General features: G+C 40.9%; 2 protein-coding genes across 6 annotated transcripts; one reads left to right on the forward strand and one right to left on the reverse strand.

The window, feature by feature from the left end:
- Positions 1–321: 321 nt before the first annotated feature.
- Positions 322–5,803, reverse strand: b3galt4 (UDP-Gal:betaGlcNAc beta 1,3-galactosyltransferase, polypeptide 4). 2 transcript variants are annotated; one of them, XM_058389992.1, is made up of 2 exons: positions 4,986–5,803; positions 322–4,283 (listed from the first exon to the last, which is right to left on the reverse strand). In XM_058389992.1, exon 2 carries the CDS (start codon positions 4,115–4,117, stop codon positions 3,020–3,022), a length of 1,098 nt encoding a protein of 365 aa, XP_058245975.1. In that variant the 5' UTR covers positions 4,118–4,283; positions 4,986–5,803; the 3' UTR covers positions 322–3,019. The 2 variants fall into 2 exon arrangements, with proteins under 2 accessions (XP_058245975.1, XP_058245974.1); XM_058389991.1 differs by having other exon boundaries at positions 4,870–5,803.
- Positions 5,804–5,869: 66 nt separating this feature from the next.
- On the forward strand, positions 5,870–27,540 carry nr2c2 (nuclear receptor subfamily 2, group C, member 2). 4 transcript variants are annotated; one of them, XM_058389988.1, is made up of 15 exons: positions 6,060–6,199; positions 8,536–8,666; positions 9,831–9,932; positions 12,117–12,317; positions 12,708–12,813; positions 12,931–13,110; positions 14,101–14,248; positions 14,348–14,438; positions 14,593–14,729; positions 15,065–15,239; positions 16,171–16,292; positions 16,572–16,711; positions 16,831–16,968; positions 25,176–25,281; positions 25,372–27,539. In XM_058389988.1, the coding sequence occupies exons 2-15, from the start codon at positions 8,607–8,609 to the stop codon at positions 25,544–25,546; spliced, it is 1,881 nt and encodes a 626-aa protein (XP_058245971.1). In that variant the 5' UTR covers positions 6,060–6,199; positions 8,536–8,606; the 3' UTR covers positions 25,547–27,539. The 4 variants fall into 4 exon arrangements, with proteins under 4 accessions (XP_058245970.1, XP_058245971.1, XP_058245972.1 ...); XM_058389989.1 differs by having other exon boundaries at positions 6,068–6,199; positions 8,472–8,666; XM_058389990.1 differs by lacking the exon at positions 6,060–6,199 and adding an exon at positions 11,338–11,364 and having other exon boundaries at positions 8,641–8,666; positions 25,372–27,540.
- The last annotated feature ends 435 nt before the right edge of the window (positions 27,541–27,975 follow it).

Consider the following 27,975-nt stretch of genomic DNA (forward strand, 5'->3'; position numbering starts at 1 on the left):
TATTGCAAGCGAGGGATATGTGACCAAATATAAAGTGTTATGTTAATGTCGGTTCCTATACTTTTGCTCACCTAAAAAGGGGTAGTCTGCCAACAAAGGTGTCATATTCCAAGTTTTGTTTTGTTTCTTTTAAACACATCTAGATATAAATATCAGGAAATGAAAGCTGAGATTTTGATCCAGCATCACATCTTCAAATGAATCATCCTTGCTGTTCCAATACTTTTAGAGGAGACTACAGCAGTCCTCATATAACAGCATCGGATTTCTTTCTGCATTTTCCGGGTTAGATGAGATGCGCAAATAATACATAAGCTCACAGACTGTAATAGTGTTTTATTTTGAAATCTGTTACACGTATGTCACGTATTGAACTGATAACACAAAGTCACAGAAGGTCTTTAGATAAAACAAAGCAAGCAGTACTAACCAAGAGGACATTTTAACACACTACACCGTTTAAATTGGCATGTCATAAGATTACCAGATACATTTTGCACATCCAGATTTATATGCTTGGAGCATGTTGGATGCCATGTGTTCAGCTACACTATATTGCCAAAAGTTTTGGGACACCCCTCTGAATCATTGAAGTCAGGTGTTGCTCTTAGCCCCTTAGTTCCAGTGGTAGGAATTCTTAATGCTTCAGCACACCAAAACATTTTGGACAATTTCATGCTCCCAACTTTGTGGGGACAGTTTGGGGATGACCCCTTCCTGTTCCAACATGACTGCACACCAGTGCACAAAGCAAGGTCCATAAAAACATGGGTGAGCGAGTTTGGAGTCCTGACCTCAACCTTTGGGATGAATTGGGATGGAGACTGCAAGCCAGACCTTCTTGTCCAGCATCAGTGCCTGACCTCACAAATGTGCTTCTAGAGAAATGGCCATAAACACACTCTTAAAACTTGTGCAAAGCCTTCCCAGAAGAAGGACAGGCCAACTCTATATTACATTCAGGTGCATGTAAAGGCAGATGTCCCAAAACTTTTGGCAATATAGTGTACATGGTGATGAAAAAGAAAGACGTATTAGATGGATGAAGATATGAATATGAATGTAAAGGTAAAATTTTACCTTTAAATAAATAGTTAAGCCACAAAATGTTAAGCCACACATTTTTTGTTATGCAGATTCTGTTCACATCCTTATGGCTTTCAGTAGTTGATCTGAAAATAATATAAATAATAATAATAATAAATATAAAAGGTGAGTATCTCAATAACATGTCTGATGTGATGCCCCCTGCAGTTTGGATTCAATTCTATTAATCTCTACCATGATGTTGTGCTCAGACTACAAACAGTGACCTTGGAAGTACAGCTCCATGTTGAATGTAATGATTACACATTTGGAAACAAGCCTTGTACGGCCTTGCAATCCCAGAATTCATAGCTGTGTTGTTATATTAAACCACTGTACTAAACTGTCAAATATGCAATGCTATCTTCTTCTCCATCCATCCATCTTCTGTACACGGTCACAAGGATCATGGAGTATATCCCAGGGCACAATTGCTCACACTTTCAATTTAGACATGCCAATCAGCCTACCATACATGTATTTGGACTAGGGGAGGAAACCAGAGAATCCATAGGAAAATCCTAAATCACAGGGAAAACATGCAAACTCCATGCACACAGGGTGGAGGCAGGAATCAAACCCCTAACCCTAGCGCAGTGAGGCAAACATGCTAACCACTGTGCCCACTTCCTGTGGATTATTAGCAATGATTTTCATTCATTCAACAGGGTCACTGTGGATTCTGGAGGCACTGAAAGAGACACCGGTCCATCGCAGGACATCATACATACACACACCTGTACTTAGGGGTAATTGAGAGTAGCCAATACACATTGGGACAGTGAAAGGAAACCAGAGAACCCAGAGAGAACCCACACAGACACAGGAAGAACTTCTCCACACAGTAACAGTAATCCAAACTCAGGATCCATCCATGAACAATTTGCATTAATGTGTTGAATTGAATTGAATAAAAGTTCTTCCTCTTTCCTATTCTTGTTATTAAAATGTTGCCTGAATCGATGTTTTTATTCATTATTATTTACACTTTCCACTAAGTCCCTACTAATTGAACTTGCATAGCTATTCACATATTAAGAATTTTGTAGTCCAAGTTGATTTTGCATAATTTCAAATTCCTCCTCTTCATGTAAATTATGTAACTGGTGTATGCGCTTTCTTGTCCAGCAGACATCAGCATTAGCTGAGTGACTAAACAGATTAAATGTCTTTGACGATAGCTATATATCCTGACCTCAGATTCGGCAGTTGCTGTAACCCCTAAAGAGTATAAATAGTGGGTAAAACTACAATAACCCTCACTCTGCTTTGCTTCCCAGCCTTATGGATTAGCATCGATCCACCAGCCATGATAGGACACATTTGACCATGTGCATCAGCCTGTGTAATAACAAAATGACGTAAATACGCACGGCATTCAGTTAAATAAATAACATTAATTGAACTCTGCAAAAGTATATTCACAGCCTCGTCAAAATCCTTCTCATCTTTCAGTATTCTGTTGCATAAGGCCATGTACACCTGTGGAAGACCAGGTTTCGAGAGCAAGGTCATACAAATTCAACATTCCCATTTTCCACATCTTTCTTCCTGGAAAACGATAAACTCAAACACATTCGTTAATGTTGTGTTTTTTATCATCAAAATTCATAAATATGAAAGGAGAAAAACAGTGGTCATGCTCAGCAAGCTCACTTCAGTTTGTATTCAGAAAATGTGGTTGCAACAACCTAGATGTAAAACATGAGTCATGAAAAATATCCAGCTATAAATTCAGACTGTGGTGTAGTGAAGCACAAACAGTGTATGGCGTTTATGAGGGTGACCACCAAGTGCTTGGAGAGGGAGTGTAATAAATAACACTGACATTCAAGTATGTGACATCTATACACGGTAGCTTGGCATGTAGTTCCATTTTTCTCTACAAGTGTGTGTCTATGAAATACTGCATAACCTTCTTGACCCTCCATGTTTACAATCCAGGCCACAAGTCTCCTAGAAGTGCTCTCAATTTACAAACGCCAAGTGATGTCCGGACGCCCACCCAGGAGCAGGGAGGTTTGGAATGCATGTCTGCCCAGTACTGGAGCATTTCCTCATGCTGAGTATGATGGACAGACACCATGGCCTGGTAGCAGCAGCGTGAATACGGCACGGGTGGTCCTCCGGAGAAAAGTGGGGAATGGGTGGGAGTGATGCCAGCTGTGTGGGCACACAAACCTACAAACACATCTTCAGGAGGCAAGGGCTTGGGCAACGGGGCAGCAGCTGCTGCCAGAGAGAGCTTTAGCACAGCGGGACGGGAAAGCACATACGCTGTGCCGCTGCAGTAATCTGGGAAGACCGTACCTGCGAAAGCATCTTTAGAAAAATAGTGCTTGCTGGTTGGATTATGGTCCGGTTCCACCCTCAAGTGAACCCGACCAAAGTAGAGTTCATCAAGCTCCCGCTCTTCTGCCCCCCAGTTAAGGTTGATGTACTGTAGCAGTGCACTAGGGTTGAACATCACATCGTCATCCACCTTGGCTAGGAAGCGAGCTTCAGGGCAAAAGCGCCGGGCCCAAGCTAACATGGACAAAGTCTTTAAGGTCAGGTTAGCGTAGGAGTCCAGAAAGCGACCCTGCACCAGGTCTGCGTGTTCCCGTGCCTCATCTGCCAGTTGTTTGGTCAAAACAGGATCTGATGCCTGCCCCAACATGAACAAAGTCATGACCCGATAACCTCGCACATGCACTTCACCACCCCAAGTGTCACGGATTGCCTGACGAGCTTTAGTGTTAGCAGGAGCCGAGGTCACCAAGGTGATAAGGTAGGGCTTTGCACGCTGGCAGACAAGCGGGCTTGGCATAAGGAGGTATTCCTCTGGACGCGTAGGGGGCACGCTCTGAGGAAGAATCCCGCCGTGGGTACCTCCGACTCCATTCATTCTTAGAGAAGTAACCCATGATTCAATGTAGTCGATGAAGAGGCCTGCAAAAAGGCAGGAAAACACCAGGAGGCACAGGACCGGGGTCAGCCCAAAGTGCTTCACCAGACGGATTTTACAAACCCACAGGCCACGGATCACCATTCCTGCAGACGCAAGATCAGCCACAAACCATGGGAAATGTGTCTCTTTCTACTTCTTATTGCGCAGTCTCACTTCACTTCTGTTTCAAATGTTACACCCAAAACAGCCTTAAAGCATTTGCACAGGCAAATGAGTGCATCAGCATATCTTCAACATGACAGCCTGTCTGTAAGAAAAAAGACAGAAAGAAAGAAATGGTGAACTATAATCCCGTTAGGAATTTACACTAGAAGAAAAATGTTTACGATAAACAGCTACACAAACATTCTGTGTGTTTTAACATGACAAGGATTTACACCAGACAAAATAACTCGGCTAAATTTTTGCACCAAATTAGCACCTGTCTGTTTACACCCGCCTTTTCAGTTTCTAACAAACATAACAGAGAAAAAATCTATTTCAAGTAAAATCTTATTTATTTTTGAAGATATATTCCTAAATATAATATTGAAGCTAACTTGTATGAGAACTAACTGTATTAGGAAGAAACCTTGCAGTTTATGCGCGTGACCTGAAAGAACCGGAAATTAGATTGGGCCAAAGCTACAATATTATTAAACAACAACAATAATGATAAAACGCGTTTGGTTTTATTACAGCGTTGTCTCTATACTAACTATATGAACAAAATAAGACACGTTTAGTTTTGTATATTTTACGTGTTTCATCAAACATTCAGCTGAACTGCGAACAAACAACAACAACTACAAATGTCTAAGATAGCTTAAAGAGATCAGTTCATTAAGACGCACCTTCTCCTGTCTGAAACATCCGACACACTGAAGTCTCCGTCCTGTTATTTGGACTGAAGCATGGTATCTCCTCGTACCCAGTGTACATGTACACAAACCCGCCTATATATACCGACCTCACTATACACTGGTCATCTCGATGTCCAGGACTCATTACGCATGTATTCTGCATGTATTCCTCAAACGCATCCGTCTTGATTTTGCCTTGTAACAGATACAGGAAACACATAAAGCCTCCGATATCAGCTAAAGACGACAGTGTGCAATCGTCATTCATGCAGAATGTGTGGCGTTGAAACTGGATAGTGCATTTTTAGTGTGTTTTGTGCGCCATCTAGCGGTGAGGCGTGCTGAAAAATATAGCTCTGTTTAACTAATTAATTTAGGCGGGATTGCACTTTTATAGTCACAATTTCTAGTTTATGTCAAGAATGTTTATTTTATGTGATTATTTTTACTTTTAAAAAAACAACGTCTCCTCATTTATTAGGACTGGGAGTGCAAAATGGAAAAGTAGTTTAGAATATTTTATTGGTCCCTATTGGATGTTCCATATCCTTCTGTTCTCTGCGCGCGCGCACACACAGATACACGCATACAGAGAGGGAGACTTTCCACTACCCTTGCTTTGTCAATACAAATAGGGCAATTATTTGTCATGCCAATGAAGCACATGAAAGCTGTTTCAGTATTACTTCACTACATTGATCAGTTTGATATGTTTTAATCTAATTGCCGCACTAGTGTGCTATTTTCTTACAAATAACATCTAGGATGTTTCCTCAGCAGCACTTTAGAACCCGCTTCCTTCCTACTAGCCGGTAAATATGGTCAGACGGGTTGAGCAGCTCGGCCTGTGTTTTGGCAGCTGTTCAGACAAAAATCGGAGTCTTTTATCAGAGAACGCTTTTGTAGTTGTATTCGGTGGCTTGTTTACACAGGCAGTACATCATTGTGAAATTACATGGAACTATAAACAACTAAACACGACAGGATTAAACGGTGTCCACAGGCAGCGCATCAGTCTGACACTGACGGTATTGTTCAGAGCACAGAAAGTGGTGTTAAAGAGCGACTGTGGAAATCCACCAATCCGCGCGCGCTTGAGGCGGCAGACGGGATGACGTCACCAGCGTCTGGTCGTCGTGGCTGGTGCGCGCGAGCGAAGAGGAAAAGGGGGGCAGAGCGAGCGCGCGACAGGGAGGAAGAGAAAAAACTCCCAGCAGGCCGAAACGGGGTCACGAACTATGACCTTTCACAGGAGAAAAACAATAACAAATCATTTGTATTAACCGTAACGACTGTAAAAATACGTCAACTAACTTCACAGGTAAGTCATATTTATATTTTTTGTTCCCAGCGACCGTGGACGGTGCTTAAAATAGGCAAGATAAAAACCGTTTTTCTCTCGTTTAGCTGATCGGGGAAGAACCCCGGTACCGAGTCTTAACGGCAGGCCGAGCCGTGCTGACGGACCGCGGATTTATTATCCGCCGACTGAAAAAAAAACCGTGTCGATCATATTTAGCCATTTTGCACGCACTTTCCTTAGCAGCTGTCAGTTTGCGAATAAACACTGATGTATAACACAGCTGGGATTTCTACACGACAAATGCGCGCGACAAAGAGGACCGAGAATTAGCTTATTAGCCAACAGGCTAACCCTATAGGTGTGCTGCGAAGCCCGACTCTATATCGTTTAGTTTTTCTACCCGTATTTCGGCAAACCCAGATTTCTGTGGTACTATTGGCTATTACGAACTATCTGCCGATTGGACAGTTTAGCAGCAAATCCAAGCGCAGGATTCGGGATAATACTGACCAATCCTAGCGCAGAGGGCGGGATTTGTCGCAATATGGGTGGGGGAATGAGACGACCCTTTTACCTTTGCCATCTCGGGGTGGGTGTTTTTTTTTTCTTCGCCCGATCCGAATATATAGTATGCACGAATCTATTCTCATAATTAAATAGACATTGCACGAAGTAACCCTGGACGAAAAAATAGATGTTTCAAATTGTTTTTAAGAAACTGCATAAAATACATGAGTGTCCTTATTTTGGCATTCCGCCAGATTCTCCATTTTGTGCCTTTTTGCCTCCTCTGATAGGAGTTTGAGGATTTCTGCAGTTTCTTTTCAGTCATAGAGCTTGAGTTAGCGGTTTTAAATAACACAACACCTAATTACGTTTTAAACATGGATTAAAGGACAAATTGTGTTTTAAAAAGCACTGGAGACCATATTCACTATGTTGCCAAAAGTTTTGGGACACCCCTCCAAATCATTGAGTACAGGTGGTGTTTTCAGGGGTTGGGCTTGGCCCCTTAGTTCCTGTGAAAGGAACACTTCACCCAATAGAACACCTTTGGGATGAATTAGAGCGGAGACTGTGAGCCAGACCTTCTCATCCAACATCACTGCCTAACCTCACAAATGTGCTTCTAGAGGAATGGTCAAAAATTCCCATAAACACACTCCTAATCCTTGTGGAAAGCCTTCCCAGAAGAGTTGAAGCTGTTATAGCTGAAAAGGGCAGGCCAACTCCATATTAAATTCATGTGCATGTAAAAGCAAACGTCCCAGTTTTAGCCTGGCTCGCAGTCTCTGCTCTAATTCATCCCAAAGGTGTTCTATAGGGTACCAAACTCATTCATCCATGTCTTTATGGACCTTGCTTTGTGCACTGGTGTACAGTCATGTTGGAACAAGAAGGCGTCATCCCCAAACTGTTCCCACAAAGTTGGGTCCAAAATGTCTTGGTATGCTGAAGCATTAAGAGTTCCTTTCATTGGAACTAAGGGGCCAAGCCCAACCCCTAAATTCAATGATTTGACAACATAATTTTAGGTTATCTTAGTGAAGATGCAGCTTTCAATGCACTCTACTTTGAAATTAATGCCCTATATATCCATAAAGGAACTAAATATTGATGTGTAATGAATCAGTTTGACTTGGAGGTCATGGTGCCATTGGGAGCCGTTTACAAAAAAAAGAAGCACTGCCTGTAAATGTGCAAGATGATACCAGACTGTGGGAGACTGGAATTTGATGTGTCAGTACAGCAGATACAGTAGTGTCCCATATTCATATTTGTAACCAGACATTAATAGCACTAATGATTTACTTGTCTTGTGTAGGCATGCTGTCTGTGCTGTTTCCCAAAACTAAGCCTCAGTGAAACACACACCGTTTCATCGTTAATTCAAATGTTTGGATAGTTGGAATAGTAAAAAAAATGCTGAGTTGACCTTTTTTATTTGCTATACTAAATGTAAGACTTTTCATAATCTTATAGTCAAAGTGCTGTAGAGCAAGTGTTCATCATTTAACGTAAGGCTGTGGATGAACACATTAGTTCTGAGCTGACTTTTCTTGAAAACAAAAACATCATAGACATGTTCTTCTTGCCCTGTTCTCAAAATGGCTCCTTCTTGATTGGAATGAAAACTTTCACCCACACCAGGCCTTGGACCCTCCTGGTTATATCAGTATTGTCTAAAAATACTTGTTCTGATTGAATATACAGATGAAATGTTTACATGGTGTGCAGTGAGCATGCTAAACAATGGCAGATGATTCACTGTGTGTTTCTGTGTACATAGCTGTACGAGTGCAGCATAATGTTTGTCGTATCATGGAGTGATGTGCTGTTCATGTGGTGAACAGGTCCAGCGGGTCATAACAGATGCAGCAGCGGCCTTGCTCCAGTAAGACACTGCTAATGACCTTATATCAGCATGACAACCAACCTGGCGATGCTGGCTCAGCAGATAGTGACCACTGAGCAGGTAGCCGAGGTGAGTGACCTTCGTGTAAATGTTAAGGACAGACTGAGTGACACACAAGCCTCTGTTTAAAGTGTAGCTTAATCAGTATTGTTCTGATAATAGAAGATTTATCCAGGAATTCTCCAGTGCTTTTTAATTTTCTCCTGACAAAAAACCCACTCCCAACCCCTCCCCAGCCAAGCAGAAAGTTTGATCAATCCCATTACCTCCTGAAGAAAGTTTGATCAATCCCATCACCTCCAGCAGAAAGTTTAATCAATCCCACCACCAACTGCAGAAAGTTTGATCAATCCCACGACCTTCTGCAGGAAGCAGGATCAATCCCATGACCTCCTGCAGAAAGTCAATCCCACCACCTCCTGCAGAAACAGACTAATCCGACTTCTGCAGCAGAGATTCAGACCAATCCCATTTGTTCCAGCCAGAAGTTTAATCAGTCCCTTCTGCTTTACCAGAAGGTTTAATCAATCCCAGCTGCTCCAGCAGAGGTCTTGATCAATACGTTTTGCTTCAGCAAACATTCATGACTAATCCAATAGAAAATCCTATCTTTTCCAGGATCGAGCCCATACCTTCCAGCAGAACATTGCATTGATCTAACCCTGTCCAGCAGAACATGTCATCTATCCCAACCCCTCCAGCATTATCTTTGATCAATCCCCCTCATGTAAATAAACCAGGCCAGGGTTGGGATAGATGAAATGTTCTGCTGGACAGGGTTAGATCACTGCAATGTTCTGAAGCAAAAAGTGTTGATCAATCCCTGTCATGTAAATAAACCAGGCCTTTTTTCTTGGTATCAGTTATGAAAGCGGTTTCTAACGGATTAAGGAACCGGTTCACAGAGAATCCGCAAATCAGAAGCCAACGACACCATGACAGGTGCTTGACCATTTATCACGTCATTTAACATTAAAATATCTGATTTACGTTTAAGTTAGTATTAAATGATTCGCTGTAAAAAAATCTATTCTTCTACTTTGTGTGAAAGTCATGAGTGTGCGGCTCTTTGTGGCTCCTTGTATTACACGACTGGTCTCCATGGTAACACGGCACTTGACCCGCAAAGGACGAGTTTAACGAGAGGACATCTTGCCCCCATTCTCTTATTTGCTCTGTGTGTGATATGCACGTTGTGATTTAAATGTCTAAGGGTGTTTGTGTGCTCTGCAGACGCAGGCATCTCCGACAGACAGCCCGGTGATGAGTGCTTCTCCACAGCGCATTCAGATCATCTCCACTGACTCTTCTGTCACCACGCCACAGAGAATACAGGTACATGACATTTATTTATACACACGTGTCACTTTTATAGGAAATCTAATAAAATGAGTTTAAGTTCCTGGAACATCTGTAAATGTTTAGACTGTTTTCGGGGTTATGGGTGGAAGTGGATAAAATGTCCGGAAAGTATTAGTAAAGTGCTGGAAAAGCGGGCTTTTAGGTTTAAGTGACATATCCTCACATGTTTCAATCTCAGCTTGTATATATTTTTGAAATATGTAAAATCAGAGGAAGTCACCAGACTTCCTGTAGTAGAGCTGAAAAAAACCTTTTGTAGTTCAGTGACCCCTTTTTTAGTTTGCCATGGCCACTCGCATCCATTTAAATACATGATCCTAGAGCTAGAGAGGTCATTTATTTCATTTATACATTTTGTCTCTTCTGAGTAATGATGTTTCAACATGACTGGTTCAAAACTGAATTGCACAACAGCATGCGGTTAATCTCCACTTCACCCTTAGAACAGTGTTTCCTCTGTTCAGAGTAGAGGTGTGCATCAGGGGCGAGAAAATAAAAAGTCACGCAAACGTGATTCAAATATGAAGTTTGTGGCGCAGAGAAAGGTCACGTTCATTACCAAGGGAATTCGATTTGATGACGAACGTTTACTGCATTCGTTCCTTTCGTCTCTGGTAAACGCTTTACCCTGAACACATCCGTAATATTTAAATTTGCTTTTATTTTCTAAAATAGCATTAACTTTGATTCCCTGCCAGGTATAATCACAAATAATTAAAGTCTCTCATTATCCCCTGGGAGTAGGATTATACAAATCAGTCATTCATACACCATCATTGCACGAGTTTTGTCTTATTTATTTTTATGAATTTATGGATTAAGCATTAAAAGGTAACCATTATTTCCATTTGGGAATGTTAGTTATTTCGTGAGCAAGGGATTTTATGTTGCTTGGCTTTCCCAAATTTCACCATAGAGTTAGTTTTAGCTAAATGTATGTGTTTTACCTTCATCCTACCAAGGAGAATCCCACTGAGGTAGAACATCTTTCACAAAGGAGCTAATTAAGGATTGGAATTTTGACCTCAATCAAAACTTCGGTTAGTCTGTTCGATTATTATTGTGTGGGATTTGATCTAATGAAAGCATAACCAGCACTCTGGTGTCTTACAGCGTACAGTATTTCATTAAGTGATCAAATGATAATTGGGTGATAAACAGAGATGGTGTATAGAGATGGTAAGAGCCTTTGCGATGAGAATTCTGACATGAATTTATTCAGAGATTATGAGTTCTAATAATCCGTAAAGGCATGGACAGGATCTTTGTTTCAGTGCCTAAAGGACTTCACACAGTTGTTTTTTGTGATTGTTTTGCTTGATTTCGCAAAGTCTTCTCTCAAACGTTTTGACGCAAGTTTTTTGTTCTGTTTTTTAAGCTGAAAACGACCTAAATTGGCAAAATGGCAAGCACAGGATTCTTCTTTCAAACTACTACCAGTGAAGACACACAGATAATGGCTCTGTGATAGCTATACTCATATTTCATGCACATGAATCGAAGAGGGATTTGGCCGAATGTGCATTTTGATGACATCACGTGACACATCCTGGCCCAAGTCTATGGAAAATCTGCGGGAACTAAAAACAAAAAATTGCAAGCTTGATTTTGTGTAAATTTCCGCCAAAATTCTGAGAGATCTGATTCAGTAGTAGTATTACGTGTCAAATTAAATGCAGATGAAATTAATAAATATCAGTGATTTTAGAGAAGTATGTTGGTGACTCTTGGTTTAATGTTCCTTTTTTTTTCTTTTGGGGAAACTATATAACTTTAACTTTTTAGGAAAGTCTGTAGTTTTCAGAACTATATGTGAAGTGTTTTTTTTTTTTCCCAGGCTGCCATACATATAGTATGTCTTGGAAAGATCTTGGAATCATGTGATTCATGGAAGGGAACAAAACTAAGTACTGAGGTCCCAGTGATAACAGCCGTAAAGTCTACAACATAGAAAAAACTATAAATCTAGAACTATAGCTGTGAAAATAAAACTTAGAAAGATTAGACAGAGTAATAGTGCAAAGTAAACAAAACAAGGAGTGTATGTTGTTACACATGAGGGGTCTGTAGTGTGTATATGTTATTGCACATGAGATCACAGTGTAAGGGTATTATATAGAAAGAAGTTGATCACACTAATAGCACACCTCTTCTCAGATTGTGACGGATCAACAGACGGGACAGAAGATCCAGATTGTGACAGCTGTGGATCCGGCAAGCGTGCCCAAGCAGCAGTTTATCCTCGCTGCTCACGATGGAACGGCAACAGGCAAAGTCATTCTGGCATCCCCCAGCAGCCCCAGCACTAAACAGCTCATCTTCACCACAGCTGACAGCCTGGTACCTGGTCAAATACAGGTACACACACCTACACACAGTGTGTAGTACATACCTGTTTATCAGCATCAGTGGATAACAACCAACTACCAACAAGAAATTGTTAGGAAAGTGGACTTTTAAAGGAAAGACTTCTGTAACTCTGACATGATGGTGTGATACTGATATTGAGGCAGCAGTGTTTCTGGTGGTTTAAAACATCTCTCTTTCACGTCTGCACTTGATTACTCACACTGCCATGTCACTACTATGTCAGAAGTCACTTCTTTGTTGAGGATAATCCAGTACACAAAAAATATCTGGCCTAGCTATTCTTGTGTATGGCTAATAACTTGCTAACTCAGTACAGGCGTTAAAGATGATGATGTGTTTAACAAAGACGGTGACTTTTCCCCTTATTTGCTGGTGCAGTTTGTCACAGATGCAGTCTCGGTGGAGAGGATTCTGGGTAAAGGAGGAGAAGTAGGCCGACCGCAGCCTGTAGAGTACTGCGTAGTGTGTGGAGACAAAGCTTCGGGTAAAAACACACAAAGATTTACGCTTACAAATACCAGTCTTGGAATACTCATGTAAGTTTACCTTCATCTGTATAATACGTCTATTACCTCTGTGTTGGGGGCGTGTGTGATTTTAGGGAGGCATTATGGAGCTGTTAGCTGTGAGGGCTGCAAGGGCTTCTTCAAGCGAAGCGTCAGGAAGAGTCTGACCTACAGTTGCCGCAGCAACCAAGACTGTGTGGTCAACAAGCACCATCGCAACCGCTGCCAGTTCTGCCGCCTCAGGAAGTGCCTCGAGATGGGCATGAAGATGGAGTGTGGGTGTTTTTTTTTTCTTCTTCTTTGCACGTTCTTTGCACCTTACACATACTTTCATTCAGGGTTTTTTTTTTTGCATGCATGCATGCATGCACTCAAGCTTAGAAATAAAGCACTATGTACAAGTGTGTAGAAGGGAGCAACTTCACATGCACATATATGATGTTGAACCGAGGACGTGCCTCGGTGTGACCTGTGTGAAAAATGATTACTTAGAATGATTAAAACAATGTTAAAGCAACACTGGACCAGAGCCTGTGATGACAATGACATATATAATGGAGCATTTTATTAGGAACACTGTACTAATATTGAATAGGGCTCTCAAAACTGCCTTGATTCTTTGTGGCATGGATTCCACAAAATGTTGGAAACATTCCTTTGAGCAGAAATCGAGATTCATCCGATCAGTCTTTTATCTGTCCGGTTTTGGTGAGTCCATGCCCACTGCAGTCTCAGGTTCCTGTTTTTGGCTGACAGAAGTGGAACCTGATGTGATATTTTGCTGTTGTAGCCTATCCACCTCCAGGTTTAGCATGTTCATGCTCAGCACAATTGTACAGAGTGATTATCTGAGTTACGGTGGCCGTTCTGTTAGCCTGAACCAGTCTGGCTATTGGTCCTTTCTCAGTTAACCAGGGCAGAACTGCTGCTCACTGGATATTTTTTCTTTAATGCATTATTCTGAGTAACCTCTGGAGACTGTTTAAAAATCCCAGTGGATCAGCGGTCTAAAAAATACTCAACCTAGCCTGTCTGCCACCAACAATTATGCCACAGGATGTCAAACTCACTGAGCTCACATTTTCCCCTCATTCTGATGGTTGATGTAAACAATATCCAAATCTGCTTGTTCGTATCTGCAGGATAATATGCAATGCACTGCTCTCACTCGATTGGCTGATTAGATAATTACATGAATAAGCAGGTGTACAGTACAAGTGATGAGTAGCTGACCTGGCTGTGTATGTTTGTGTGTGATTCTGCAGCTGTGCAGAGTGAAAGGAAACCATTAGACCTGCCCAGAGAAAAACCTGCAAATTGTGCTGCCTCAACTGAGAAAATCTACATCCGAAAAGACCTGCGAAGTCCCCTAATAGCAACGCCAACATTCATCACAGACAAAGATGGCACACGGTAATACAGTCTCTAAAACACAGATATTAGCAACGATTTTGAGTTTGATCAGAATCTTAGTCCCTGATTGGTTGTTTAAATTGTATATCATTTCTTTAGCTCTGGGTTACTGGACCCTGGGATGCTGGTGAACATTCAACAACCTGTCATCCAAGCAGACGGCACGTTACTCTTAGCAACAGACACCAAGGTAACGTCTTTTCCGCCAATGCATTTTTTTTTATGGATGGATATTTTTATGTACCTGTAGTCATGGATACCAAAGTACTAATCAGATGAGTCTAATTAAGACAAAGGTTATTTACATACTTTGTGTGAATTAATGATGATAATTTGACCTTTAGACAGAGAGCAGCCATGGGGATTTAGGCACACTGGCCAATGTGGTGACATCATTAGCCAGTCTTAGCGATTCACTCAATAATGGGGATGGAGACATTACAGCCAGCCAACAGGAGGAGTCTGCCAGTGAAATCACACGGTACTGACTCTGTGCGTGTGTGTGTGTGTGTATTGAAAGAGAGAAAAAGATAGAGAAAGGGAAAAGGCATTTGTATATTTTAGACCGTTTCCCTTTCTGTGTTTAAAGATTCCTACAGAGAAAGTGTGGGTTAAAGGAAGTGTATGTGTGTGAAAGGGAGAAAGAAAGCAAAAGTCTTCTGTAAATTTGAGAATGTCTCTCTGTGTAAAAATTGGTACCAAGAAACTGTGTGTTAAAGGAAGTGTGTGTTTGTGTGTGTGTAAGTGAACTGTTAAGATGTTATCACGTATTGTCAGTATACATTTGTGCTGAAATGAGTGTGTGTTTGCTCACAGTGCCTTTGACACTCTGGCCAAAGCGTTAAACCCTAACGAAGAGGGGGAGGGGCAGAGCCTGTCGGAGACGGAGTGTGTGGGCGGAGCAACTATACAGGTCATCAGCAGAGATCAGGTCACACCTCTCATAGAAGTGGAGGGTCCTCTGCTCACAGACACACATGTCAACTTTAAGGTGCGTCTCGTAAGCACGAGAGCAAAACATCGCTGCCATGTGCTTTGTGTATTATTTGAACTAGGTATTTTAATAGGGACAATAAATGGAAAAACACTGGCCATTCCTCTTGAACTAAACCTGAGATTATTAGACCATGGAAGCTTTGACTTTTATTACATCATCCTTATAGAGCTAGCCTTGGATAAACACAAAGTGATTGGTGTCCAAGCAACACCATCCACACAGTGTAGAAAAACGACAAACAAAGCAAAGACCTAAAACAAAATAAGAAAAGAAAAATATTCCAGTAATTTCAATATGTTTTTTAAATATATCATTTATATCTGCCCCATTAAACCAAATGACCTATGATGTTATATTACTGGTTTAAAATTGTGCATATTTGTGAACACATCAGGGGTTTTACCCTAATTGCATGCAACATGAACATGAAAACAAAATGTAGAACAAATGCAGAAGAGGTGAAGGAGTGGATTTAATAAAGCTTCCATGCTCTAATTCACTGAAACCATGCTGTTCTCTGCTAGAGGCATGCTGGTAGAGAATTTGCTATTTCTTCACAGAAAACCCAGAGTGAGGATATTGTATAATAAAATAGAGTATAATGAATCCTTACAGCATTCCATTTCTGACACAGTTCTTTACATCTTTTACTAACAAAATGTACCTTTTGTTTAGGTAATAATAATTCTATACATGTAGTAGACAGTGTAAATATAGCTACGTATGAACATTCATGTCATTCGCACGCTGATGAGCAGAGCTACAGCTTCTCTCTCTCTCTCTCTCTCTCTTTGTTATAGTGCCACATTAGTCTCATGCTGTGTCTACTAACCCCATACGTATTCTGTACACAGACTCTATACCTCAGGCTGCAAACCTGGAAGGAAGAAAGGAAGCATTTATGTCTGTGTTCTTCCCTCTCTAGCTGACAATGCCCAGTCCCATGCCTGAGTATCTGAACGTCCATTATATTTGCGAGTCTGCATCCCGTCTGCTGTTTCTCTCCATGCACTGGGCACGCTCAATCCCAGCCTTTCTTGCTCTCGGGTAGGAGTCATTGTATGTGTTTTTGGTTATATTCAAACCTGGTATTAACATCTATATTGAATGCTCAAATTAAAGTGGACAGCGGTTTGTACAACACACTTTATCTGTCTATTTGTCTGCCTGTCTGTCTATCTATGTATCTATCTAGCTATGTGTAAAAGAAAGCCACTGTATACTGAAACAACTTTATATTATTGTTCTCTCTTGAGGAGCCTATGGAAGTCATTCTTGAGTGTGTGTGTCTCTATAGACCTATGTGTATTTGTTGTTGTGTTGCAGGCAGGAGTGTAACACATCTCTGGTACGGGCGTGCTGGAACGAGCTGTTCACTCTCGGTCTGGCGCAGTGTGCTCAGGTCATGAGCCTCTCCACCATACTGGCTGCCATTGTCAACCATCTGCAGAGCAGCATCCAGGAGGGTAAGTCAGCTCTGTAAAGCTCCAACAGGGGTAGAGACTATTATAAAGGCGTTGTTTTTTGATGGAGAAATGCGACAGTCCTTAATGCTCCAGTAACTAATCACTCTTGTGTTTTAAAGACAAGCTGTCTGGCGAACGAGTGAAGTTGGTGATGGATCACATCTGGAAGCTGCAGGAGTTCTGTAACAGCATGGCCAAGCTGGAGACGGACGGCTATGAGTACGCCTACCTGAAAGCCATCGTCCTCTTCAGTCCAGGTATAAACACTCTTCCTACACCGGCTAAAGAATTACAACTTGCATTTTAGATGTTGTGTATTTTTCAGTGAAACCCAAATCATGTTTTCTTTTCATTGTCTGTCTTTGTTAGACAGCTTTGTGTGTGTGTGTGTGTGTGTGTGTTAACATGGGGTGTCTCAATAGCCTCCAGACATAGGGGAAATTTAGCAAACACTTTGAGCAAAATATCTTCATGTACAAACCATCCTCTACATGTTTGCAGTTTTTCTTGATAAACACGCACAGTATATGACACAAGGAGTGAAAACTGGAACCAAAAAAGCTTTTTAATAGTGATTTCTTATGCAGCAGGTCTCCACGAGCTCTGCAATCCGAGAATCCCAGCTGAAAAGGCACACAATATTTTATAATACTGCCAACACCATACTCACATACATGAAAGTAACTATCTTTTCTGATTAGCTCACAAAGGTCTCCTTGTTCTAACACAATTGCCAAAAGCCAGCAGATAGATGTGTTGAAACCTTTCTTATGAATTCACCTTATCTTGCGATTAGGGCAAATTCCTGTTTCTTTCTTTCTGCAGTTACAATTATCTGCTCTCTCGCTTTAGTCATGCACACAGTTATCTTCCTCTAAAATCACACACGCACACACACACTCAATGTTAAACTTAAAATTTTCCACTACAGTTGCCTTTCATGAGGAACCTGTTGTAAATTAACCGAAGACCAGTAGAAGAGCGATCACGGAGACCTGGAAGTATGTTGCAGGAATCTTTTAATGAAGATTAGAACACACTCAGAAGTGCTGTGGTCATCAAGATCTCCACAGACAGACAAGAAACCTCTGGTATTTATACAGACTTTGGTAGGCTGTCCTTCAGGTTGTGTTCAAGCAGCCCCCTCATTTTCCCCTACCCCCTATTAGAGACTATGTTTACCCACTAAGATTTGCGACCCATTTGGTTGCGAGAAAGAATGTTTACGACCTTTCCCGAACAGGTTAGTGAGCCTTCCTCTGCGAGAACACAAGAAAATTTGTTTCCCACAATTCCCCCTTTGAGAGTTCCCTTATAAACTCTCATAACTGTAATAAATTTTCAGGGGTAGTATGTTTTAACCTTAAGAGTTGACGCATTTCTATAATGTGGTTTAGCTGTCAGTTGTATGCAACATATGAATACTTGACAACATACATAGCCTAAAAGTAAAATTAATAGAAGGTAACTGACAAAAACAGCGGTTTCTTTAATCCATGACCATGACTGACCAAAAAACTCTCCAAACCATAAGGAATTTTCCATTGTCATGTTATGAAGTTTTATAGATATGATGCTAATCTCTTTCCGTAGTTGATCTAAATATTTGGTTGGGTCAGTTAGACCTGTGCAACATTCAGGACCAATAACTGTGCACGTACCACCTTGTGAAGCAAGAATATAATCCAGTGCTGCTCTATTCTGGAGTATCATCATTTTATGTGAGGCCAAAGTAATGGTAATGCTGCCAATGGCAAGAGCTGTGTCATTAGCTAGCTGCTGTACTGCATTAGACAAGTCTCTCACCTGATCAAGGGTCTGCATTACCCCATAACTCGGAATCAGAGCCCCAAGTGTCCTTGACCACCAGGTTTGAGCACAAGTGAGGCCTGGAATGCAATTACTCTCATGTTCACTGAAGGGGGCTGCATCAGATAGCTGTGTCCTTATATGGTCTGTTAGGGTGATATTGCTTAATAATAAATATTCACCAACCAATCCAGTTATAACATATTGCCCACTTTGCTGTAAAGAAACATTTGTTTTCTCCCAAACTTTTCCCTGCTGCATGTGTACTCCAGTGAAGTCTACTTCATATTTATCAGCTCTGGAGCGTATTTTAGAAAACCGTACAGCTACTGTGTCCCCTTCCCATGCTCCAATACGTGCATTTCGCTGACCAGTGGGTACTATTCCTATAGTGAATACTTGAGGATTAATGTTAATATGGTTGTTTCGGATTGGGACTGTTATCGGAAAAGTTTTCTCTCTAATGGCCGGCAAAGCATAAACTAAGGTACATCTCCCATTAAAATCGGCTGGTAGCTCATTGTAAAGAGAAGTACCACATAACCATAGTGTGCCTAATGGAGGAGGAATTCTACACAACCGATTTACCGCCAAAAGTTTAAACCATGCATTGGTCTGCCTAATACATGTTTCCACCCTAGATTCACCTTGCCATGATGGGGGTGAATTGGCTGACTTAAGTGGGATACCCCTTTCATACACACAATCACATGCTGTATATGGAATTCTTCCTAATGTGGGTGTGGTGAAGATTCAACACACCATCGAAATGTTGTTGGTAGAAGTAGATCAGTCATAATGGGTGTGGCATATGTCATATTGCAGAAATCTGAGCCTGGCATGCAACACTGCATAACTGGTGGAATTGTGATATTGTGACATGTATTACTATTAAACTCTCTAATGGTAGTATGCAACAGGGCACAAGTGTCACAGTCAGAAATTGGGTGACCCATGGAATACCTGCCCCTACACTCGGGATATGTGGCATGCATATGTCTTTCCCTGAGTATAATGCATTCCTTGACATATTCATTAAAGATATAAACACATTGGCTTTGAACTCCAAACCCTCAGTCAACCTTATAGTGATCAGCAGCAGGGTAATTGTATACATTATGTATGTCATTAGTCCAAGCGAACTTTAATCTCTCTGTGGCAGATTTTCACTTTCGGTGTGCTACAGTGTCGGATGTCTTTGGTGGCCGCAGATTCCCTCTGATAAGGTTCTCCTCCTCTGTTGATGGTGGCCCTCTATAGATGTATGTGGTGAACTTCGCTTGCAGGTGTAGCAGTGATGAGTTCTGGAATGACCCCCTGCAAATACAAAATGAAAAACAAAAGAAGAAGGAACATGAGAAAAGATCCAAAACACAAACAGACCCACACACAAACAGAAAAAACAAACAAATAAAAATAAAGTTTTTTACATCTCAGATGTTATGCTGCCTTTGATCGTATAGCAGATTGTGTCTGTAAGAGTAATTCCTTGCCCTAATCTCCGCATATACCCTGACACCTATGGACCAGTCAAGGTGGGGAATAATCTAAAAAGGGAAAACCTATTAGGGAATCTTCGCCTTTGGGTAACCCCCGGAGCCTATTGCATATCGGTTCTTTCCTCCGGCTCCTTTCTGGTCCGTGTGTCCTAGTCTGTCCCTACAGGTGGTTGAACTACCTTACACCTGGTATGGTCCCTGCCATTTAGGTTCCAGTGGCTTGCTCTTAAATGATCTTATCATTACCCATTGTCCTGGAATGACAGCATGACCGCCTTCAGGAGGTGGCTCCCAACAAGCACCTACTCTGTCTCTGGCCATCTCTACTGCCTTAGAAAGATTTTCACAGTATGTGATAAGAGCATCTGATGCAATGTGTACATTGGCACTTCTAAGATCAATAGCTCCTGGCATAAACATACTTGATGCATTTTACTCAGTCTGGTCTTTATTGTCCTATTAGCTCTTTCAACTTGGCCTGAGGCTTGTGGTTTATACGGACAATGCAAATTCCACTTAACCTTGAGCATCCTTGCCACTTCTTTAACTACTTCACCTGTGAAGTGTGTACCTTGATCAGAGTCAATAGTGTCAGGCAGACCCCATCTGGGGATAAAGTCACTGACAAGGCATTTAGCTGTATGTGTGGCAGTGGCTCGACCGGTGGGATAGGCTTCTACCCATCTGGAGAATTTGTCTACCACTATCAAGACATCAGTTTTTCCTCTGTATCGTGGTAATGATATGTAGTCAACCTGCAGTTGCCGAAAAGGCCCTGGTGGGGCTGGAGTGTGTGCTGCTGGTGTGACTGTTGCTGGGACATCATTATTCTGCTGACATGCAACACATCTTTTTGCTGTCTCTGTCGCTACTGCTCTGAAAGCTGGGTTCCACCACTGATTAGAAAATCGGTGAACCATTGCTGTTGGATTAATGTGTCCTAAGTTGTGTAGCTGTTGGGCCAGATAGGGTAACAAAGACTCAGGTGTGACATATCTTCCCCCTTTGACCCAACAGCCTGATGAATCAACTTTAGCCCCCTTGTCTAGCCATGTCCAAGCTTCATAAAGCGGAACATCTTTATACAGATCACTGAGTGAATCTGGGGGCACAGCAACACTTGAGCTGTCTTGCCAGCACACACCTGCACAGTATCACCTAAACAGGCTTGTTTGGCAGCTGTGTCTGCAAGAGCATTGCCTTTTGCTTCTTCAGAGTTAGTTGTAGCATGTGCTTTCACTTTTATTACAGCTAGATGTTTAGGAAGTGTCATAGCAAACAGTAGGTCTTTGACTGTCAGCATGCTTTATAGGTGTCCCAGAAGATGTGAGGAACTGACGACTTTGCCATATAATTCCAAAATCATGAACCACTCCAAAAGCAAATCTAGAGTCAGTATAAACATTTGCTGTTGAGTCTGAAGCTAATGTACATGCTCTGGTCAATGCTATCAATTCTGCAGCTTGTGCGGAAAAGTGATCGGGCAACCGGCCTGAAGCTACTACTTCAGTCAAGGTGGCAACGGCATATCCTGCCCGTCTGTTTCCTTTAATGACTTGTGCAGAACCATCAACAAACAATTCAAAATCTGCATTCTTTAAGGGTGTCTCTGCAATTATACTCGGAGATGAGTGTGTAAGCATAACACAATCATGAGTCACCTCATTCTCATTCTCTCCAGAGACATCAGTCCTTGCGAACATCATACAAGAGGATGGATTAGTGACTGGGGCACGTTGCAAAATTATATTCGGGGCTGTGACTGTGGCTACCCAATTTCCCCCAACGTGAGGAGGTGACAGAAGTGATTTTAGCTTATTAAGGCAGATACTACATGTGGGCATCTTACAGTTAAAGCTTGTCCCAACACAATACCTGAACAGGCTAGTAAGGCTAGATGAACTGCCTGTACTGCTCTAAGACATGGACCCATACCCTGTGCAACTATATCCAGCTTTTATCATTATCGTACATAACCAGGGAAAGGTAAACATTTTTCCTGCTCTGCCTGCCCCTGCTGTGCTCTCAGAAGCACCTGAGCAAGTTGTCCTAGACTTTCAGTGGAAAGTGTGGGGACAACACTAGGGTTATAAGCAGGCTGACTAGGCATGTGATTATGCTGCCGATTTCTCCTAATGAATTTATGCCCCTTTTTCCTACACATAAGACAGAAAACATTACAAAGACTTACAATATACACTTAACTATTTACATGGCCCAGTATGATTGTCTTCAGATTTTTATGGTTTTTAATTGATCATTGTGGGACCATCTCTTAACAGGTTGTTGGTATTTAGTTTTATGGCGGAGCTTGTAAACTGAATCTCTGCATGGTCGCACCCAGTTAGCAGCCCATGGGCCCTCAGGTTGGTAGTTCTTTACCATTAACTCATCTCTAGTTTCAAATTTGTGATGGTGCACTTTCTGAACAAGAGACATCTTGTTTTTCTGACTATTCCAAATTTGCTGAGTGGCTTGGCGATAAATAGCAGGCAAAGAGTTACACAGATTTTTGAGCTCCTCACTCAATCTGTTTACAGTGGCCTGTAACTGATCAATTTTTGGGCCTGTTCTCTTTTCTTTCTTAAGAGAAAATCTGCAATTTCTGGAAATATGTCCTTCCTTGCCACACGAATAACACACTAGGAGGTTATCAGGGTTACAAGGGGGTGGTCTTTCCTTTTTATCTCCAGTATCTTGGTCCTCCTTTCTACAGAAAACCTTGCAGCCTCTATTCCTATGGAGCTTTTTAACACCTTCTGCCATTGGTGCCAAGGGCAAAGGTTTCTCCCTTCCTTCACCAGTGCACACAGCTGCAGTACAGCGAATTGGTGCCATGTGTAAATCAACTGTACCATCAGAGTACTGACCAAGGACTGGCTGAGAATCTCTTTTTGAATTCTCATTGCTTTCTTTACACAAATCTCTCATTTCTGGAACCTGGTTACACAATGTGCCATTTTTTATCAGAAATTGACAAGCAATCTTTGATTCTTCCAATTCCTTGGACAGTGTTTACACAGATGACTTTAGCATGCTGTTGTTAATTCAAAGAAATGCAATCTCATTCTTCATGTTGGCCTTTTCATCTTTCAGTCTAGTTTCACTAGGCTGGAAATTTCTTTTACAAATTAGCCCATCACCCAGTCTAGATTGAAGTTGCTCATTTTCAGCCTTTAACACATCTAGAGTCTTCTTAGTTACTTTGTATGCGCCCAGAACTGCTTGAAGCGCATTGGCAATTTTTCCTTTTTTATTCTTAGGCATATTGGGGTCATTTTCAAATTTGGCAAGAGCCCATTCATAAGGCTTATCAACAATGTTCTCGATTCCATCGAACATTCCCTGAGAGCCATGCTTAGTGGTGTATTTAACAATCAGCTCTTCCATTTTCACAATCTTACTGAATTAATGAATTTAGTATGAACAACTTTAGTGACTACACGTTATCTAGTTACTTTAAGATACCTGTTAATCTATTTATTCACAGCTCCAGTACTTCGGACTCAAAATGAATAAACCACCACAATATGTCGGGCTTTTGAACTTGAAAGTCTCACTGTTTCAGACACAGCCCCACTCCATCGGGCCTCAAGTCCAACTACAGTAACACTCGCAGCTCCCAAACAACTCTCACAAACAGTTTAAAAAGTAACACCGTCACAGTACATCGGACAAAATCACAGTACGTCGGGTTTTTGTGTTATATTTTAAAACAGTCAACTTAGCCACAGTACTTCGGGCTTAAACTTAAGTTTAAAACACTGTCACAGTTCGTCGGACAAAACCACACTACTTCGGGTTATTGTTTTAAACTTTACAGAGCCGCGGTGCGTCGGGCTCACTACAGTTTCAGTTACTTTAGAAACTATCTAGTTATATTTCTGCTGTTTTATTACTTTTCCCTAATAAAACAACAACAACAAGAACAAACAAAATAAAATAAAATAAACCAACTTCTTCCCTAATAAAGAGAGGCTAAACAATTTGTTAACACCCAACGGTAATTAACCTTCCCTGTAACAGAGTATGTACAGAGGCTTCCCTGATTTACAGAGGATAAACAATTTGTTAAAACACCCCACAGCTGTGTTTAACACTTCTCTGACTTTATCAGAGGATTAATGGATTACTCAAATCCTAGTCTTTAGGTTCGTTTAATAGAGTGACACTCACCAAATCTGAGAGTTGAGTTGCAGAAGTTCAGTGTGGACTTGTTTCAGGTGATTTCAGTCTGGAACAAACAGCGTCACTGGTGTAGGCTCAGCTCTGGATCAGTTAGCTCTTTCAGGTTCCTTGCACCAACTGATGTGAATTCTGGCATCTGATTCTTGTGTCAACTTCTATCCGGGTAACGGCACCAACTGTTGTAAATTAACCGAAGACCAGTAGAAGAGCGATCACGGAGACTTGGAAGTATGTTGCAGGAATCTTTTATTGAAGATTAGAACACACTCAGAAGTGCTGTGGTCATCAAGATCTCCACAGACAGACAAGAAACCTCTGGTATTTATACAGACTTTGGTAGGCTGTCCTTCAGGTTGTGTTAAAGCAGCCCCCTCATTTTCCCCTACCCCCTATTAGAGACTATGTTTACCCACTAAGATTTGCGACCCATTTGGTTGCGAGAAAGAATGTTTACGACCTTTCCCGAACAGGTTAGTGAGCCTTCCTCTGCGAGAACACAAGAAAATTTGTTTCCCACAAACCTCTGGTAAAACATCTGGTGTTATGCATCGTGTTATTGCATGTTTATTGCAACCTTGCACCAGCGTCCTGATCCATACCTGAGAATGGATTCCAAAGCCATCAAATTGAATTCAAAACCAATTTAATATTACACATTTCATACTTTTAGCCCCACACATCGTCTCTTCCTTAGTTAAATTGCTTAGTTTTGATATAAAGAGACTAAATATTGACTATTATATTATATTATAGTGTTTTGTTTCATTTAAACCACAAAATATTTCACTTTGTATTCTTTTATATATCTATAGCTGTCATATAGCTATAAAACGTGCTGTGGAATCTCTGCAGAACAAGTTAGAAATAAACAGGCATTCATTTACCACCTTTCTCTATTATGAATTTAATAAGATAAAAATAGCGCTTGTCATAATCTTAAAGCTTAAACTCGTCCTTCACTGTGTAAGACCACCCAGGCCTGAACAGCAGCAGCCAGATCAAGAAGTTTCAGGAAAAAGCGCAGATGGAGCTGCAGGATTACGTACAGAAGACTTATCCAGATGACACCTACAGGTCTGTACTTTAATCTTTGTCTTGCTCACCTCTCTGCTTCTTCATCTCTCTTTACCTTATATGATTTGCTTCCTCTGATTGGATGTGCAGACTGGCGCGAACCCTGATGCGTCTGCCAGCGCTGCGTCTGATGAGCTCCAGCATAACGGAAGAACTCTTCTTCACCGGACTAATCGGAAACGTACCCATCGACAGCATCATCCCCTACATCCTGAAAATGGAGACCGCTGACTACAACAGCCAAATCACTGGTCCCACCACATGACTCCAGAGCAACCTGTTCCGAGCTCCAGATGCAGACTGAAATCCTACAATCTCCCATTGTCACTTGCCTTCATTGCAAAGCAATGCAAAACTTAGGACCATCACCTTCTTCTTCTTCTTTTTCCCATGTGTCGAGCATTTCATTTTCCTAACAAACAGCTGTATCAGTCTGACTGAATGTTACTTAACAAGGTTTGCATTTTAACTTACCGTGGTTTTATTTTTCTGCCAAGGAAAATAAGTCAATCCGCTCTTCTCAAGCACTTAAGGGGAAATCGTACCATGTGCACGCTTTTGTATTATTTTAAGATATATGTATTAAGGATTTGACTCCTCAGTGAACTGTATTAGTGTTTTAGTAGTGTAATGGAAATCAGGCCATGGTCAGTTAGGATCCTGAAAATAACCTCATTGTGAATTCTTATGCAAAAGTAGTTGCATGGGTCTCTGTGACCCGGGGTTTAATCTAGGACCCCTTTTTTTTGCCTTCCATTATGTGTTGAATATTCCTATATATGTATAAAATGAGAGAGAGAGAGATAGGAGACCCTGATACACAGGCACTATTAGTTCTAGGATCAATATCCCAGACGTGCATTAAGCTTAGCTTTGCACTAAATTGCAATGTCAGTGGTGATCCATTATTTAATATTTAGCTTTGTGTTGTTTTTTTTTGTTTTTTTTTAAAGGTTTAAGCCGTAGTTTCGGCTTGCTCCATGTTTTACGTATACCAGATATATGTGAGCTCGGAATCTTTAACTGCTATGATCTTGGCATTGATTTACAAAACAACACCTCTGCTGTTCAGACAATCAGCATATAAAAGGATGACGCACTTATCCTGAACGCTTCATCACTTTTCCTTCATTTACTGTGCTAATATTTCCTCATACTTCTATCTGTTCAGGTGTATTTATTTGACCGATTCCTCGTTATATATCGGCTCCACACTTTTCCATGAATCGTTAGTAATTTGATTGTAGTCTCACGCTATAGAGCGATCTAAGAGCACTCCTCGGCAGTAAATAATGTAGTCAGCTCCGTTGTACCAGCAGGTTTCACACAGTTAGTATTCCTTTACGCTTTAATTTATTCGTCATAAACAAGGCTCCAGTGTGTGGTGGTGGTTGTTTTTTTTGCCATATGAAATCATGACAGCTGTCTTCTGTGAAACGTACTCAAAGTACAATCATGCACTTATGAATATTATATGAGAGTGTGAAATACATCTATTTACCCTTTGAAGGGTGAACTTCAAACATAAGGAGATGAATATCTACATTACCGGAAATGTATATGTACTGTATAAAAGCCTACCTAAATATTTGGGGTTTAAAACCCATTCAGACTGTTTTTAATCGCTGTTGTGATATGTTCGATAAGATTTATACTACATGTAATTTCATTAAAATGAATGCATGTCTATTTTAAACCGTTTTTTCATTTTTCTCTGGCGACGAGATGTTACACTTTTGTTTGTTTGTTTGTTTTTTGTATATAATGCATGGAATAGTTAATGCATTTTATTAAATGCTGTATCAAGATGGCGTAAAAAAAAAAATTGTTGTGGCTTAGAAATACATATTTATCTGCCAGAGACTAAAAGCAAACAAGTTATCTTTTTTTCTTTTGTCTTTTTCTTTTTGAAGTTAACTCATTTATGTACATTGCAGAGAAACTAATGACCTCAGTATCTTGTCAAGAAAAGCCTTTTTTTTTTTTTTTTAAAGAATATACATGTATGAATTAGTTGTGTTGGATGTGTCCTTTTAAAAATGATAAAAAAAAAAAAAAAGACTAAGTAAAGGAACATATGGTTTGACATTTGATGGGTCAAATCACATTAACCGTGATGAGTTCCTGCATTTGTTTCCCTAAAAAAAATATCTGATTCTGTTTTCACTTCCATACAAAAGGTTCGGACATGATTTATCTCAGTTTCTTTTGTTTTTCTCAACCCGGAAACTTCAAATTGCTTGTGTAGGATTTTAATTCTTGTGTATTTTTAAAAAAAAAAAAACCCAGTTCTTTAACATCATGTTGTCATCATTAACGTATAACTATAGTATTTTAACATTATTAAATGGGAATGAAAACAAGCCAGCATAAATAAAGACGGATAAACCCAGTAATTCAGTTAAGAATGCTGCTGTATAAAAGGAGGACAGGATACGATGTCTCCTTCTGCAGTACTCCCTAGTGCCGGATACTCCCTTCCACTGACACACACTGTCCTGCTTTTCCAAAACAGTGTTGAGAAGGCCACTGTGTGTGTGTGTGTGTGTGTGTGTGTGTGTGTGTGTGTGTGTGTGTGTGTGTGTGTGAGAGGCATTTTAGGAGATTCCCTGAGGCATGTAAAAAAAAAAAAAAATCAGTTTGTAGGTAAGTTACATTTTTTACATGAAGACAACTGACTTAATTTAATCTATT

This window comes from Hemibagrus wyckioides, linkage group LG05 (assembly GCF_019097595.1).
Source record: "Hemibagrus wyckioides isolate EC202008001 linkage group LG05, SWU_Hwy_1.0, whole genome shotgun sequence".
NCBI classification, from domain to species: Eukaryota; Metazoa; Chordata; class Actinopteri; order Siluriformes; family Bagridae; genus Hemibagrus; species Hemibagrus wyckioides.

What these genes read in the sequence shown, in the direction of transcription:
- nr2c2 (XM_058389987.1), top strand. Translation starts at nt 5,990, where the DNA reads ATGACGTCACCAGCGTCTGGTCGTCGTGGCTGGTGCGCGCGAGCGAAG. An exon ending in GATGGGCATGAAGATGGAGT is followed by an intron (nt 13,111 to 14,100) that starts GTGGGTGTTTTT and finishes GTGATTCTGCAG; the next exon opens with CTGTGCAGAGTGAAAGGAAA. An exon ending in GCAGAGCAGCATCCAGGAGG is followed by an intron (nt 16,712 to 16,830) that starts GTAAGTCAGCTC and finishes TGTGTTTTAAAG; the next exon opens with ACAAGCTGTCTGGCGAACGA.
- b3galt4 (XM_058389992.1), bottom strand. Translation starts at nt 4,117, where the DNA reads ATGGTGATCCGTGGCCTGTGGGTTTGTAAAATCCGTCTGGTGAAGCAC.